Here is an 18,311-nt window from a genome sequence, read left to right as displayed (position 1 = left end):
TAGAAAATGCAAATCACGTACAGAAGCCTCATTATAGACATTACATTTAGAATTCTAGAATTAGACTTTCCCGCTTTATAAATTTTTTTATAAAAATATCGTTACACTTGAGCACGCATAGTGGCTCGTTGAAATTAAAACGTTTTTCATTTGAAAAAGTCCGAATAGTACTAACATGCCAGCTCATTCATTTTCGCAATATTCGGTCAAGTTATTGAAATAAATGTTAGTAAATAAAAGGGTAACTTCGTCAATATGTTATTAAGAGGTGCTTAAAACATTTTTTTTGTAAACATTCAATAAAACTCGTCAATAGTGAAGCTTCTTTAACAAGTCGCCGGTGAAAATTAAGGCGGAAATAATTTAAGCATAAAATATTGGTCGGCAATACACATATTTTTTTTAATTTAAAATCCCTGAAATCAAGTGATTCATTTTGTCACCTTCCCGCTTTTCATTATAAAAAGTGATTCCAAATAAAACTTATTCACTGTTGTCAGTCCCTGACTCGTATAAATCTTTACGTATTTAATATTTCCAAAAAAAAAATTGTCGCATTAAATACTAATATTTCTAATAATTATATAATATTAATATGTTTTATTTTAAATAATTACTTCTATATGCTTTTTATAAGATTTAAACGACTTTACCGTGTTATGACTCTTCAAGATCATTGGTATGAATAATAAAGCTTATTACACGCTATCGCAATTTCTACGTCGCAAAGTTTTTCACCGCCGTCCGTGAGATATAAACTCAACTAATTACACAGGAATCGGACCAGGGTTTAACAAAAATCGTCCAATAAAAACGTAGTCGAAGCGTAAACAGAAATAATCAACATAATTGTAATACGTTTATCTGAGACCAAAAATAAGACATTGTAAGTCCAACTTCGAGAAAGAGTTCATTGATCGACTTTAATTCGGCTGTGCAGCATTTGGAAAATAATGAAACATCATTCTCGTCTAATATCTCTCAGTGTTTTCAGTCAAAGGTCTACGACTTATGTACCAGAGATAACTTACGACATTAAAACGTAGTCTGGCACTTAGCACGATCGCCCGGGATATCTCTACGAGCTTGCATTAGGGAGATCTGTATACAAAAAAAAAACTGGTAACCATAGCTTAACCATTCGCAAATTAAAATAGCCATGTGCAGGATACATAGCACACAGAATAGATAGTCGTTTAGACTTTAGCGTTCTGAAGTGGAGATCATCACGCAAGCGCAAAGTAGGATATCTTAACACAAGATAGACAGGTGAACTTGCAGGAAAACGGTAGATGCAAGCCGCTTCTGATTGGTTCTATTGGATATGTATTGTTTATGTAATATGGGTTATATTAAGCAGTCGATATTCTGCGATTGAAATACAATGGTGATGATGAACCTTCTCGGCTTAATAGAAAAAAAATGTTTATTATATTAAATGGAAGTAAAGAATCAATACAAAACGGCATATGAAATGTAACACGCTTATTTAATTGTCTATTAACACGGAATTTTAATAGTTAAGATTTGATACGGCTAATCAATCAAGCTGTCACAATAACTATTACTAGTGTTTCGTTATAAGCAAAAACAATATAAAAGACTTGAATTTTCAATACAAAGTATCAGTGTACTGCAGGTTACTTCAGTAAATCTTTCATTCAAATTGTCAGAATGTACTCAAAGGTACAGTGTAATAAATAATAAATAATCATGTGCTATTGACGATTTCAACAAAGTTATCTTTAATTCTACAACTTATTAGAAATTAAAAGTGATATATAAAGTAAACTATACATCTATATATATATATATATCTTTCAGTTTATTATTACAGTTTAGCCACGGAGTATCGATAGTATTAGGTTGTAATAACTCGGACAGTTTTAATAATTTTCTAATAAGTCTTTAAAAAGTAGTAAATAATGCCTTTATGAAATTATGTCCTTTATCTATGAACAAACACAAATATTTAAGTTTAAAAAACTAGATACTTTTTGGGTAACTTCTTATTTCATTAATAAAATCTTTTTGACTTTGTCATTTTTATTTTACAGATGGTTATTGCTGCTTTCGCTTTGGTGATGGTTGCGCACATTCATGGATATGAACATGCGTATTCATCGAACCACATCTCCCGTCACGATGGACATCACCAAGAAGTACATCACGATCATGGCCATCATCACGACTATTACGTGAGTATTTATTATAGCAAATAATTACAAAAAGAACTTTTCGTAAAAAGTTTAAGAACTTCGTTGTATACTATATACACTCTTACTTATGTTTTTAATAACATATTACTTAAATGCCAGAATTAAAAACTTAATTTAAATTATTACATTAAGTAAAAAGATATTAACTTTATTTATTATGGAGGATTTTAATTTTATTATAGCACTCTCATTGGATCATTACAAAGCATACAAAAATAAAACGGAATCTTTACAACTTAGGAATATTGTTTTTTTATTAATTTAAATAATAATGTAGCTATTTTCGATGTAAAAAAGGCCGATGTATTGATTTGTAAGCATACAGGTAGATTTTTATATGTTGATAGTTGTACGAAAAATAGTGACAGACACATGACAAATACAAGAAATAAAAATAAACTCGTAACGCCTTTAAAAAGTTAACAAATCTCTCAGGGATACAATTAATAATAAAGTTTCACTAGATATCTGAAATCTTATTAAATTAATGTTATAATAGCAACCAAGAGTGTTTAGTTCAATCAAGAGTGTTAGATCGAATTTTGAGAAAATTGGTTTGTTGACTCGTTAACATGATTATTACTAAAATGTATACATGAAAAATGCTTAAATTTTATTTAAAAGAAAAAGTGTTAGGTATCTGTTCGGCTCTTCTCAATAGATCAGCCGTCCGAGTCGATGGTAGTACTTATAATGTTAAAAAAATCGCCGATTCAAAAGCGCATGTAAATAAGTGCCTACATAAACAAAAATATTTTGAAATATTTTTATATTGAACATTAGCTATGGGATTATTTTATATACTTAAAAGACTAATTAAAAAAAACAATAATAATAGGTAATTTTTTAACTTTTTAATCCAGAAACGCAAAATGGTATTATAAATTAATACAAAAATACATATAGATTGACAAAAGAAATATGCACTACGGAATTTACTTAGACTAGTCCCACTATGGGCTGTCTAATTGAGAACTGTTTCACCCTAAGCAATAGGCTCATTCAAACACGTAGCACTCGCTAACACAAGCAATAGTTAAAATATCATCTATAGAACTTTAACATCCGCAGTGTGACTGTTGTAGTTATAATGTTTTATTAATGAATTAATATCACAAAAAAATAATGTTTTCTACGCATTAATTTCACAGACGCACCCTAAATACGAATTTGAATACAAAGTGGAGGATCATCACACCGGCGATAAGAAGTCTCAGCATGAACATCGCGACGGAGATGTTGTAAAAGGAGGATACTCTTTCCATCAGCCCGATGGTTCTGAAAGACATGTGGAGTATCACGCTGATGACCACAGCGGGTAGGTCTTACTTGATATTATATTAATATCTTCTAATATATAAAATTCTCATGTCACGGTGTGCGTGATTAAACTCCTCCGAAACGGCTCGACCGATTTTCGTGAATCTTAGCGTGCATATCGGCCAGGGAGGAAAATCGGACCACATCTATTTTTTATCCCCCTCAATGTTAAGGGGGTGAACCACTCACCCATATATAATCTTTTTTGTTTTTTAGATAAAAATTTTTGTTTTTATTTTTTTATGATACAGCATACAAAAATACATACAACCCTAACTTTTCACCCCTCTACGATCAACCCTTATTTTTATTTGTTAATTAAAACTATATTTGTTGCCAAACAACGCGGAATCAGCTAGTTACTATTATATAAGTATTAATCATTTTTACCGATATTTAAATAAATAAAACAGTACTTACAATTAGAAATCAGACTTTATACTGTCAAAAGTTATTAACCTCTCGCTGTTTAAAACAAAAAAAAAACGTATTTTAGTGTTCATTTTACTAAATAATTTAATATCTTATTAACAATGACTACTTACAAAAATAAGATGTGTATTTCGTATAATGCGCAAGTGTAGAAATAATTTGATTATACACTTTTAACGTCGTTACAGCTTAAAAGTGCCTATTGCTAAGCAAAGGCATTCCTCAAATATATCTATCAGGAGATATATCATTATTTTACCACGCTTGTTAGGCGGGTTGAAGATCGTTGGGCTACCATTGTTCAGTACTTATACTTTATAAACTATATTTATCATACATTATATTTAAATACTATTATGTACTTGACGGCTTTCTTTGTTTTTTATCTTTGTCGGCGGCCCTTCCATTTGCGTAAATGACAATACTAACAAAAAATAGCGGCTGTGTCATTCCCGAGTTTTGCGTATGGTAAAACATTGAATGATTCATTTTAATTGTATAAATGTAGACGTTAATCTTTTTCTTTGTTTCAGTTTCCACGCGGATGTAAAATACAGCACTCATCATATCGTACCAAAACATCATCACTAATCTAGCAATAAGCTTATATCTATACAGAAGACCGTTTCTATCCTTAATCAATAAGTATTAGTGGAAATAAAATGTTTTGTTATTTACTATGTTTGTTTCACTATTCCTTAAAGAATTTAAACAAAATCTAAGAATAATCTTTTAAACTAAATACTGTTTAAAAATATTTTCACACAATATTTAGTTCAAAAGATTGTGATATACAATATTTAAAATAATTAAACTTAATATTATATGATAAAATTGATCGCTAAGATAGAAGAAAAATTAAAAGAAACTGGATCTCTTTGCCTGTAGAAACAAATTTTTAAAAATGCCTCACTGTCTAATGAATCCACATGTACTCTTCAATCTTTTAACACGTTCACTGCGGGCCCAATTTTGAAGAACTTTCAGCTGGTGCGGCTGAGGTCGAATCAGTCTCAAGCTGAACTTCCTAGTAGTGCGGTTGAGGCCTTTTCTGCCTCATGTACATCAATATTTTTTTACAATATTGAGTCAATGCTTCGCAGACATAAAGAAAGCTATATTTGTCTTTGTCATACCTCATACGGTTGAGTGTAAACAGCCGCCGCACTAGAAAGAAAACACGAGTTTTACGCGCCGCACCAGTGCAAAGTTTACCATGAGGCTGAATCGACCTCAAGCCGCAGTGAACGTGTTAACTATGTTGCCTTCGTTAAGTATTACAAATGCGAGCGAATTGGGAAAATAAGTAAAGTATTATTTACAACAAAATTTTAGAATTAAAGTTGTATTATTTTTTAATCTTAACTATTCAACTTAATAAATTCAAAATAAAGTAAGCAAGAACGAGTCGACCTAAAACATTGTTTCACAGATATCTATGCATAGTAAGGTCATACGGCGGAAACCAAATGATTGTACGGCTACTAATCTAATTTTCTGGCAGAAAATCACATTAACGTGAGTTTTTTAAAAGCGAATTTATTTTATAAATCATAATATGTATTATCTATGTAGACAGATACCATATTATTTACTACTAAAGTCGTTATAGTCAGTTTTATCATAGGACGTCCACTGCGGGACATTGGCCTTCTTCATAGCTTCATAGATTTCTAATAGAATCGGAGAGCAGCGACCTGCGTCCAGGGTATTCCGACGAACTTAACCTGTCAAGTGTCCATTTTGTGGATGTACATCCTCCGTTGCGCTAGCCGGATCGTCAACACTTTACACAGGTCGTCGCGTTCTACATAACAAAACAAAACATCACCCACCTCGCCACAACACCCGTTTTTAGTGAGCGGCCGCTTCCTATCTGCGAACAGCGTGGGCGGACCGTGGTTGGATCCTGATCCCTCTTGGGCTCGCCTGTGGTCCAAGTTGCCGTTCCAACCCGCAAGCACACTCCAGCAACACATGTCAAAGTTCTGCCGCGAAGAGTCTTAACAACGTACGAGCGTCCTCGTGCAACTGGTAAGCGTCTCACCAGCTTTTAGTTTCTAGTTCACGGACCTTTCCTCTCCATGAACTCAGTACTGATGAAACTGTAAAAGCCTTAGGGCTAACAGCATTAAAATCTTCAGAAACAATACAATACAAGCCGGACCGTGTTCTCTATTCCAGAACCTTAAAGCTGCATTAGACATTTTCTTTGCGCTTTATAGCCTGCCAACTCCCACTTAAACTTACTAATCCACTAGGTTAGATAAGTATCGGTTTTCCTTGTTCCTGGTTCGACCTCTTTTTGAAATTTCGAGCATAGCTCTCGCTCAAAAGATTGGCAAGTTGGCAGGATCCCACAGTACGGAGAGAGTTTGTAAAAAAAAAAATACCGATTTTAGTGATGTTCCTAATTTGCCCCAAAATGTTAAAAATTGTGAGCTAGTAACTCTCTTGTCATAAAAACTTCACAATTTTCAGGGCTAAAAAAGATGTCAAACTCAATAAAAAATAAGAACGCGGATAAATTCTTTCAATGCATTTTTTCCGAACTATCATTAAAGTTATTACCATTACATTTTATTATCAACCTACAACACCTACTTAGTTGGCATAGTAGCAAGACAAATATTTTTTTCGTATATGTGGCATTGAAGGTACCGTGGATAGTAAAATTATTGAAAGAAAAGGATTAGAGTTTTGTAATAGAAATGTACATTATTCTTTTAGGTGAAGCTTATCTGTTGTACAAACGACCTGTTTGCTTGTTGTTTCTTAATCTTCTTTTCAGCCGATGAACGCCCACTGAAAGGCATAGGCAAAGGTAATCTTAATGTGAGATTAAGCCACGATGGTCGGTCTTGCGCTGCCTGCGTCAGCGACATTCCGCAACCTTAACTATGATGTCGGTTCACCTAGTAGAACATAGTAGTATAAAATTAAAGAATTACTTAAACATCGATAATAAATAAACTAGATAAACCGTCTATGGTTTTTAAGAGGAAAGACTGAAGTACTTTTTTATTCTATTTAAAGAGATATCGAGTTCTTATTGCAAGTCTCATTGTGTTACCAAGCAAAAATTATTTCGTTAAAAATTATGGCAATTACTCAATAAAACGACAATTTTTTTTTTAGCGCACCAGTCTTAAAATACAATGTTATGTAACTCTTTAAGGTCACTGCAAATTGGGACGATTTATTGTACTTAATGTATAAAACAGGTTATGTTTCTTAAATTTGCTCTCAAAAGTACCGTGCAATATGTTGAATAACGTGTATAAAAAGCGATATGACGAGTTTACTTTATGATTTTTCATCTTACATTCATTTAATTAACACCTTTACAATGTACTACAAGGTAAAATATTAAAACATAAAAATATACTGTAAATTAATATTTAATAAATAGGAGTTAAAAATATTATTGCTGACTTTATTGGTGAAAATGGAAAAAAATATACAAATATTTCGTTATACATCAATTATAGTGACAAATTATTCTTTTGCTTAAAATGAATTTTGTACCTTATAGGCATTTATTTTACATTACCACAGATTTTAATCGCCGCTATTATGGTGTCCGTGGCGTCTGGACAATATTATTCGAGTCATGGTGGTTATGGTGGAGCATTGCCTTCTCGAAACATTATTTTGCAACAAAACTACGGCCATGCTTCGTACAGAGCACCTACTGTCGTTCTCCAACATCAACCAGCACAATATGCACGTCAATACGATAACCAAGATTACTACGTAAGAAATATTTCTAATTATTTTATATTTACTTTTATCATAATTTATAACCTAACAGTGATTAAATGTAAACCATTTTTCTAGACGGAACCACATTATTCATTTGAGTATTCTGTTGCTGACTCACATACGGGAGACATCAAATCGCAACACGAGTCGCGGGAGGGAGACGCTGTTCGTGGCGCCTACAGCCTTCACGAATCCGATGGGACTGTGAGGACTGTTGAATATACCGCAGATGCTCACAACGGGTAAGTCTATTATCAGTATAAAATACCTGGCTTTATTAATTCATTTATTTTTCTTGGAAAAACTTACAACCTTACATAAACAGTCTATAGTATAATAACAAATCAGTATCGGTAATTTAATACAATACTGCGAAAAGACAACGAGTTTCTAAAGACCAGTCAACGTCAACACCTGTAATAATTGAGTTTGATTTATAGATTATAATCAAAAGAATCTAAACGTCATCTCTGTCTTATACTAACAAAATTATTAAGGAACTATTAAAAGAAATATTTTTAATAAGCTCAACGAGATTCGGTTTGCACCATTTCCTTATTAAAATTGTTAATACTCTTTATTATTATCATAATCGTTCCAATCTTATTATCTCCACTGATGAATATATGCCTCCCACCTAAATTTGTAATTGGACCGGTTGCAAACGGCGTGCATCCGACGTATTTCAGAGACGTGGTCCGTGGTCTCTACTCCAGAATCCAGCCTTTTTATCTAATATAATTTATTTACATATTATAATATCATTTTTTTCTACAGATTTAATGCCGTTGTACATCGCCAAGGACATGCTACTCATGCTGTACCGATCCATGGACATTGATACTATATTAAACTAAATTAAAAAGATCGTAGATAATAAACAATTAAATAGGTTTCATACAATAAAAATTATAAGGAACGTCGTAATTTTATTTACAAGTATATAAATAATTCCTCGGAAATTAATAATCTTCTTAAATTTGATATAAGAAAATCATCATCATTTCAACCACAGGAATCTACACTGTTGGACGTACGCTACTCTCATAGATTTCTAATAAGACCGATAGAAAGCAACCTGTCTCCTGTCCGTGTTATGAGTAGACGACGTTAGATGCGCTTGCCGGTCTGTGGTTTCCACTCCAGAATTTAAAAGCCGCAACGGCTATCAGTTCGGCGCGCTATGTGGTATATGACAGAATAACATGTGCTAATCTGTATAGAATAATTAAAAGTAGAGTAGTCAAAAGTATGTGTGGTCATATTAAGTTCTTCTGAACTGAAATGGTCATTACAATACAGAGCTTTTATGGGTTTTGAAATACAAAATGTTTTCAGCGCGTACAAGCAAACCACTTTGATACTAAATGTACTTTTGTTTTTTATGCCAATTCGAAAGAGACCATTACATGCAATTTGTTTATATGTTGCTAAAAGACTTAGTGAGCCTCCCAAACCGGTAAAATAAATAAAATGTCGGCCCGAGTCGAGTTTTTTCGGAATTCCCCGTTTAGCTAAGAAATTTAGTCTATGCGCGTAAACCCGGTGAAACGGTAAATAAATTACAATAACATTTTTAAGCAATTAAATACCACAAAGGAAATATTGCATTAAGTTAAAGTTCCTTAAGTTCGTAAAAATTATATCTGACAAACATTATCGATGTTTTAGCTCTTAGACATCACTGAAAGGACTCACTCTTTGATATCTGTGGAGAGGTATACCATAATCGCAATGCTTGGCAGGCGGAGTTGGTGATCACAATGTAATATTATGGTACGCAGAGGACGCTGCTCCCCATTTGCTGTGAGCAGTGGCGATCCCATATAATCAATGCGCAAAATGTGAATTATATATAATATGATTTAATCCTGGGAATCGAACACGTGACTTACAATCGCAGGTCTCAGTCCCCTACAGCTTGATTTCTCAACAGTTACGTAAATAATATTTTTATTTCAGATATTAGCCATGAAAATTTTATGCACAAGAATGCCAAAAAATAAAGAAAAAAATGAATTAATAAATACGTTGATTCCAATTCCCTTTAAATAAGAGACTCGTAACTAATTGATGATCTAACTTTCATAACATTAACATTCTCTGTAATCATTTAATTACAATATGCTTACCTCTCTTTCAAAACCTAGTCTATTACATTGTCTTACAACAATTTGATTTCCATATTTTAAGCTAATAACCTTATTTTATGCTTGAACTATTATGGAATTTATGTTTCATGAGTAATTCTTCGGGTACATTAACACTACCGTAATCAATCATTGTCGTTTCAGCAAAAAGACGTCACTACATAGCGTAGGTCTCTCCAAAAATATCTATGAGGTGTTATACCATAATCGCCATGCTTAGCGGGCGGGTTGGCGATCGCGGTGTGTTATTATAGTACGTAGAAGACGTTGCTCCCTATCCTCTGAAAATTTGTTCGTGATCTATGGCAATCCTATATAATTAATGCACAAAGTGTAAATTATGTATTACTAAATCCCGAATACCGAAACCGTGACCTACAGTCGCAAGCTGGGATGCGACTGCGTATATTATAATCAATATACATTACATAGGTCTTTTTTGTTATTACTATATAGCAATAAATGATGCTTCTTATGTTTTCAATAAGAAAATAATATCATTTGTACAATTCTAGTAACTTAAAAGTAAAAAAACCAAAATGTATACAATTACACAATTTACAAACAAAAAATTAAGACATTTTCAGTATCGTTATAAGACTACACACAAATTAAATGATTACACAATCATTTAGTATTTATTTTCTAAGCACCATTAATGCATCGTATTCCCGGCGGAAATTTTTAATTATCGTTAATCACGAAATTTTTTAGAGAATTCAGTCATGGTAATAATCTATTGGAGTTATGAAAACAATTACCGTTGTTTAATCGCTGTTAGAAACGATATAAAAGGCTTGAGTGTTATAAACAACGTGTCAGTGTCTTAAACACAGTTTAGTTACTCAGCTAAAGGAAATAAAAATGATTTCGAAGGTAAAAAATATTAATAGTGATCATAGTGTTTATAATTTATGAATTGTTCTTTTGAAATGTATCTTGAAAATCATTAAATATTAAAATCGACGTTTCAGATGTTTATTTTAACCATCACTTTAATGATGGTAGCACATGCTTGTGGGTATGAACATGCATTCTCTTCAAATCATATTTCCCGCCATGATGGACACCATCACGAAGTTCACCATGATCATGACCATCATCACGATTACTATGTAAGTTAAATTATTATTATTTAATAATTATAGGGAGATGTTAACACATCGATCGCCGACGGTGTCGGGTTCATCGCTTTGAAAAGAATGTGGCTGGGTATAGTACTAGAATCTGATGACTTAAGTAGATGGAAAACCAAGCCTTCCTTGCAATGCTAAGGTATCATCTTCACCGACCAGAGCTCTCTCCTACCTAACCATAATTTTAATTGTTGTACCAAAGCTGTTTTGGAAGCAATATTTAAGAACATTATCATCCTTTATTGGCCTAAATCCTTCAACGAGTTATAAAGATATTTCGCTATTATACCTCTCGTTCTTTACTCTAGCACATACCAATTCAATTAATTTATTACTAGATATTTCTTTGACTAGGTCGTAGTACTTAGTTGTGTGGACCTAAGGTTTATTTGTTCGCAAGGAAAAGCAAGTGCATGTTTCAATATTCCTGAAAATATGAATAAGTCCAAAAAAACCGTAACCGCCATATTCTTAAGAATTCTCATTATTGCTTCTCATACATCCATCACAAGTGTTAAGTTCTGCCTCCGAAACAAAATAAGGTTTTGCCGTATTTTTATTTCGAGCCTTTATTCATGTCACTGACTATTACATTTGAACGTTGTGACTGCCAATCACCTTTCTACAGATGTAGCAAGTTATTCCAGTACTTTTATTACTGTAATCTGGAAGTGTGATAATTCGTACATTTTAATTGAATATATTACTATAACAAGAAAATCTTAAGTTTTACTTAAGGTAATATTATTAATAATTTAATAATTTGTCTTGGTAAAATAACTCAAAGGAATACAGTACATACTGAAATAAACTGCAATATTAAATCAATATAAAGATTACTTTCATCACACAGTTTATAAAACGTGATAAAAAGTGTACTTTGTATGATTTAAAAAAATAGCCCGCTATTTTGTATATGAGGTTACTTAAAAGTATTTGGAAGTGGTATAAATATGTCCATAAATACTGTGATAATTATGAAACGAGCTGTTTTAAACTACTTATTCTAGCTGTTAAAAACTACTTCTTCGTTTTAGACTCACCCAAAATATGAGTTTGAATACAAAGTGGAGGACCATCACACGGGCGACATAAAGTCGCAACACGAGCACCGGGACGGGGACTCCGTGAAGGGTGGCTACTCTCTACACGAACCCGACGGTTCAGTCAGACATGTTGAATATCACGGCGACCATCATAGCGGGTAAGAATTAAATAATATTAAAGCTGCGTCCAACTGGTCTTATTTTAAATCTATTGGGAGGTGAATGTATGGCTTGTTTGTCAGCAGTCAATGTACAATGATTTTACACCTTTTTCCAATTATCCTATATAAAATAAAAAATCTAAAATATATTAGACATTTTTTATTGGAAAACAAGAGCTAATAACTTCTGGTAGTTCTTGCAGACAGTGAACAATAATTAATTATATTGTATGATAATATGTACGTAATTAATTATTTCTGAAACCATTGATTTTTGCATAAAGTGTATCGTATGTATATTGTAAGCAAATACCTTTGATTTTGATACATGCTTTAAAGTAACTAATCCACACTTGTTTCACATTATAATTAAAATAATTTCTCATATGATTGCTGTTTAAAAATTGTACATGTACTAATAGTATTATTCACTCTGTTTCAGTTTTCATGCCGATGTGAAACATAGCACCCATCACATAGTGCCCAAACATCACCATTACTAATTTTTGCGGCTTTAAATATCAAATTGTTATGAACTCCCTGTTGCTATTCTGTTGCTTTAATTGAACTCAAATAAACACGTGTTTTACTGACAAAAGAATTTTATTTTTAAGAATTTTATCATTTATTTCTAATATTTAATTGGTATAATTCATATCTGATTTCATTGTTATATAAGAAATTTTGTCATGATAATTTGAAAAGATTTAATGATGAGATATAATTGAAGAAGATTTTTTATGGCTTTAACGTAAGAGTTTTTCCAAAAAAAAATGTTTTTTCCTTAATATGACTTCACCGTAACATCATCGCGCAACTGAAGGTTTTACAAATAAAATCTGTCACAGTTATACGACTGCGTTCACCCTTTAAAACATGAAGACAAAATTTTGAACAAAGAACGTTCCTTTTAATAAATTTTTTTACGGGCAGTTATGTTGAAATCCTTATGGTTTTGTCTTGACATAATTTAAAAACAATTTCTAAAAAATATCGTAAACAGGATAACAAAAATTTACTTTTCTCTATTACCGTTTTTTTATTAAGCCACTTGAAATTTCCTTCCATCGAAAAGCTTTATTAAAAACTTTTGCAGTTATAGTTCCCATTTTTTATTACATTTTTTAATACTTAATTTTTAATACTACTAACTTATATGTAAACCTAGAATTATACAAAAAAAACTAAAATTACAATTACATTAACTTAAGATTATTAGTTTAGATCTGGCGTCTGTGGGTTTTTACATAGTCAAAGATGTGATACATAATGTTAATATTATTAATGACTGATGTTATGTTGCTTTAGGTGATAATCACCAAGTAATACATTGAACTGACCTCTACAGGATTGTTTTTATTTTTTTTTCGTTCTTTGCCTTTAACAATTGTCATATTGTATTATCCATGCTCTTTTTCTCCTACATTTATGTATATCCTTTATTTTTATATTTTTTTGTTTATTATTTACCATCCTCTTACTACATATCCTCCGTCCATATATAATGTTACCACCTTTTTTTATACATATATAACTATAATACATCTTTAATCCATTTATTGTGTAAACTAAATTTATTTACACAGGACCTGGTCCATTTACGGCCGCCTTTGAGCTGGCCCAGGGAACGACATGCTGCCGTTCTTGACCAGTGCTTGTCGTACAATATCTTCGATTAACCCATATGGCGCCTCTGTACCTGATTGAGTACAGTGAAACTATTGAAGGTAGTTGTAATTTTTTTGACTTATTGCTGCGGTTACTGCTTGGTGTAGTAGTCAATTGGAACAGTGCTTCGAAATAATTACAGTTATTGCCCATACATTTTTGGAATCTGTATCTGTGAGGATTTTAACATCGTACTATAAATGTGCATAGAGGTAAGTACTCAATAAAAATATTTTTAAAGTTTAGCGTAAAGAAAATGTTATATTTTATGTTATTTTTATAATGCAAAGACTTATTTTCAAATGTAATACTGTTGTAATATGTAATAATTGTTTTTTTTAAATATATATTTACATTGTAATTGAGCATGGAATCGTACTGTACCTAATAGTGTACAGCGTCCGAATCCATATAACGATTATTCGTCTTTTGTTTCAGATTTGTGTGATTATGAGTTCAAAGCGATTTAACGTTTCTGATAATACAGTGGGTTAGAAGAAGCAGTTAACGCTGTTTTTGAACATAGCGACAGTGATTGCGAATATGACTTTGCTGTTATCCCGCCAGCACCCAGAGTTGTCACAGATGAGAAAGAGAGTGCCGAAGAAGATATGGTTTCTGCGGTCTTACCACGTAAAGTGCCTGGCAATATTGAAGTATTTAGACCTGCTGAAGATATTGTTCAAAGTGATATTGATAGTAGTGATAAAGATAGTGGTAGCAGCGATGATGATTCATTGTCTAAAAAGGCAAAGATAATGCAAGGAGGTCAGCCAAATCAACCGTTATAAAAAATGTGTAAGAAAGTACTCTTCTGCCATTGCTGAAAAATCTGGTGTACAAAATAGACAAGCAAAACTAAAAGAGCAGCTACAAAACCTCACACCAGTACAGTAAATATTTGAGCAAATTTTTGATGAAGACGTCTCACGTCAGTATCACTTTACAAGGTTGCGATTCACGGAAAGAAGCGGTGGTGGGTTTTGTTTACCTACATGCTTGACCTGGCTATTGTTAATGTCTGGCATCTGCATGTAATAAGTCACAATAATAGCATGGATCAGCTTATGTTTCGATGTTCCATTGTAAGGTTTTATTTACGTCAGAAAACTTAATATAAGGCTCTACCTTCTTCTTTTTTGGTACCAGGATTGCCTCAAGATGGTGTAGGACATTATCCCCAGAAGATTGAAAAACCACTACGACGTGTTGACATTCAAGAATACATTGGCAATGCTAAAAATGTCTATTGTGTGTAGAAAAAAGTTGTGTTGAAATTTTCACACATGATACGCCACTATACTCAATTGAGGACACCTTTCCAAAACGGACTCAAATTGTAATTTTCGTTTTCTTTTTAGTTGATTTATTGTTTTGTTAGTTATTGATACAGATTGATACAGTTGATTTATTGTTTAGTTTAGTTGATTTTATTTTATGTCTACGCAGTAATAAAATAAACGTTTCGTATTAATAAGTTTATTAGTTTTATTTGGGCGGTTAATGGATTAAAGAGATTAATAGCGGTCGTCTCTTTACGAATAACAAAACAACCAACCTATATTTACGTTGTATTGTTGTTAGTCTTTACCGGCTTTACTTCAATAAAACTTTCGGTTAGGTTGATTAACACTAGAATTAATTTCAAGGTTTGTAGCGTAGGAACCATATACATCTAAGATTGAATATCCGGGTGGTGTTCATCACTATACAAGGGACAGCCTCTCTTATAGACTGAAATCGGTTGAAATAACACTTTTAATTAGTGTGCAGTGTTAGACAATACGTAAAGACGATTATATGACAATAACAATTATGATAAATGTAGATTTAAATTAAGGAAAGGTTCGAAAAAAATCAAAATTTTAATTCGAAAGTCACGATACTATATTTCCTTCATGCTTTTCATAAAATTTTCGGCGTATAAGTAAAAAAATAAACAATAATTTTATGAGAGTATTTCTGGCTAATTGTTTAGGTTTATTGCCTTAATTATTAGCTATAGCTTAACGTAGAAGCTGAAGAGGCGAGCGAAAACTGTTCGGATTATAGGCACTAGTACAGCAGATATACGCATAGTCGCCTGGTGCTTAAATTCATAAATGTGGGGAAATTCTTTGTGACAGTCTTGATCGAAATAATATTATCTAAGCGATCTACTGCAATACCTTTGCCTTAACACTTACGCTGTGTGTAGACTAAATCATTCATCTAGTAAATTCTTTAATCATTACCTTTTTGATCGACCAATGGTCAAAAATCGGCATTACTATCATGAATATAATGCAGAGATATACTTTGAAACAAAAATTAAATACACTTCTTAAGAATAAGATTATTGAAATATCTGTGTTTAAGAAATGCTGAATCAACGATGGCAGATGAGGATGAATGTCTTTAAGTGACAAGCGCGATTTTGGCCAGAAAAGGAAGTTGAGGTCTTATCTCTAGAGAAAATTGTCGCATCAAATATCCGTTATTGAGTAGATAAGAACAACAATATGCTGCATAACGGCGTAGTTTTTCCTGAACTAGATTTACAATGTTGCCATGTTGGTATTTACAGATTCCACACGCTTGAAAGGGTAAAACGCGGAAGGCACTCGGCCTAAAACTCGTTTAAGTTACTTAGCTCGAGAGCTTGTAACGTTGCAAGTTAACGTCCCATAAATCTTAGTTAAAATTTTAACCAAAAAAAATATTATCACGAGAAACGTCTCATAAATCGCAACACAGCAAAAAATTGTTCAACCCTTAGCGGGTAACGGTACGTCTCAAGTGGCGTGGGGTCGTGGGAGCATGCTATTGGTTTATCGGATCTTTGTTTTTATAACAAAAATTCCAATGCGCCCGCGCACCAGCACACAGAGTTTACAGCAGTGCTCGGGAGAAGGATCCAGGCCTCGGTCGCGTTCACTAGCTAGGTGTCGTCTCACGCACCGACGCACACTCTTTGTGTCGGTTGCGTTCACCAGCTATGTGTCTTCATACGCGCCGGGGCCAATTAGAATTTACGTTATAAATTCACGCCTTGGTCCTATTCATTCTCCGGGCATCATTTAGCTCACGCCACAACCTTTACATCGTCTCGCACCCCAAGGGGTAAGTGTTGAACAAATATTATGAAGACATCATTATTAAGTAGCGCTTATCTATAAGTTAGAGCTCAACATTTTGTCTGTGTCCATAGTTCCATCATTATGTATTCATTATCACATTTCAATTTGTTTATTTATTTATCTCTTCTATTATTGTTTTACATGCTTTACATTTTGTAACTCCGTTCTGACAGTAAACAATCACATCAACTGCTTTCGGTTTCTGCCCTTCCTTCATCGCAAGCCATCTCCGGGTTTACTGTCAGCGGAGCAAATTGTACATATACTTATATATGTATATCATAACTGTGACATTTATTCACAGGTGCTATCTTTACACTACAAGTTTTACACTGCAAAGTTTACACTGCGACTCTTATGCTGCAAGTTTTATGCTGCGAGTTTTATGCTGCGACTTTTACACTGCAAGTTTTACACTGTTGAAATTATATCACCGTGCACCGGAACCGACACATACTGCAACCTACCGGCGCTCCCTGCTCTCGACTTGCAGCCGCCTGACCAGTCCTGGGAGATCGAGCGGCTGACCACCACCACCATCAGGGGAGTACCGAGCAGCGGTGCAAAATTAGACCAGGCCAACAGCCACTACCCATTTTTTATTAAATAAATATATATTTTTCTTTATAACGGTACACTGGCGCCCTTAACGTGGTATCAAAAGGTCTGATTTTGCATTGTATTGTAGTTATGTGATTGTTTTTTTATTTAATTAATTTTGTAAAACGTTATTTTTGCATTTTCTACCGCCAGCAACTGAAGTGTACATCCTTCACTTAAAAAAGTTTTGTTTAGTTTAACATACATTTTGTTCTTATGTTGTAACTTTTTTTGCTTCTGCTATTTTTTCATAGGACCGTACATATTAGTTGCAGTTATATGCATCATTTTCATATTTTTTTGTGTTATTTTTTTTAATTCTTATACTAGCAACCATAACGTTCGTTAATGAATTTGTAACAGAACGGAGTAGATTGAGTAGAATACTTGTTCAACACCTTCCTTATTGTGGTGCATTTAATTTCTTTTTTCTTATTTCTCTCTTTACCAATTTATAAAGGTAGATTAAACATGGCGCTATTGTTAATAACTTACGTAAACAAATCGCTACACTGGGTCCTCTTTTTCTTTCTGAGGATGATTTATACTAATAGAGTCAATCAAATATCGGACGATTCCGATAGCGTAGAAGACGTGCTTGTTAAGACATACGTTATTCTTGATTCTTTTTATAAAATGTATAATTAAAAATAATTCTCTCTTAGTGTATGTATTAGAAGACATGGCCGGTAAAA

General features: G+C 33.0%; 2 protein-coding genes across 2 annotated transcripts; both read left to right on the top strand.

Moving 5' to 3' along the window:
* Positions 1–1,674: 1,674 nt before the first annotated feature.
* On the top strand, positions 1,675–8,577 carry LOC137931198 (uncharacterized). Its single transcript, XM_068774607.1, has 7 exons — positions 1,675–1,686; positions 2,058–2,198; positions 3,371–3,537; positions 4,505–4,541; positions 7,530–7,727; positions 7,812–7,978; positions 8,514–8,577. The coding sequence occupies exons 1-7, from the start codon at positions 1,675–1,677 to the stop codon at positions 8,575–8,577; spliced, it is 786 nt and encodes a 261-aa protein (XP_068630708.1).
* Positions 8,578–10,887: 2,310 nt separating this feature from the next.
* Positions 10,888–12,732, top strand: LOC137931197 (cuticle protein 19-like). Its single transcript, XM_068774605.1, has 3 exons — positions 10,888–11,001; positions 12,060–12,226; positions 12,672–12,732. Exons 1-3 carry the CDS (start codon positions 10,888–10,890, stop codon positions 12,730–12,732), a joined length of 342 nt encoding a protein of 113 aa, XP_068630706.1.
* The last annotated feature ends 5,579 nt before the right edge of the window (positions 12,733–18,311 follow it).

Source organism: Battus philenor, unplaced genomic scaffold (genome assembly GCF_028537555.1).
Source record: "Battus philenor isolate CCGP_79_NKW_IND1 unplaced genomic scaffold, ilBatPhil1.0.hap1 SCAF_7, whole genome shotgun sequence".
In the NCBI taxonomy this organism is placed as follows: domain Eukaryota; kingdom Metazoa; phylum Arthropoda; class Insecta; order Lepidoptera; family Papilionidae; genus Battus; species Battus philenor.
Note: the sequence above shows the minus strand (reverse complement) of the source record. Positions and strands in the feature narration are given on the sequence as shown.

Bases quoted from the DNA above. Each gene is read 5' to 3' on its own strand.
- LOC137931198 (XM_068774607.1), top strand. The intron at 3,538-4,504 runs GTAGGTCTTACT...TCTTTGTTTCAG, and splicing joins CACGCTGATGACCACAGCGG to TTTCCACGCGGATGTAAAAT. The intron at 7,979-8,513 runs GTAAGTCTATTA...TTTTTTCTACAG, and splicing joins ACCGCAGATGCTCACAACGG to ATTTAATGCCGTTGTACATC.
- LOC137931197 (XM_068774605.1), top strand. From the start codon at position 10,888: ATGGTAGCACATGCTTGTGGGTATGAACATGCATTCTCTTCAAATCAT. The intron at 11,002-12,059 runs GTAAGTTAAATT...TCTTCGTTTTAG, and splicing joins ACCATCATCACGATTACTAT to ACTCACCCAAAATATGAGTT. The intron at 12,227-12,671 runs GTAAGAATTAAA...ACTCTGTTTCAG, and splicing joins CACGGCGACCATCATAGCGG to TTTTCATGCCGATGTGAAAC.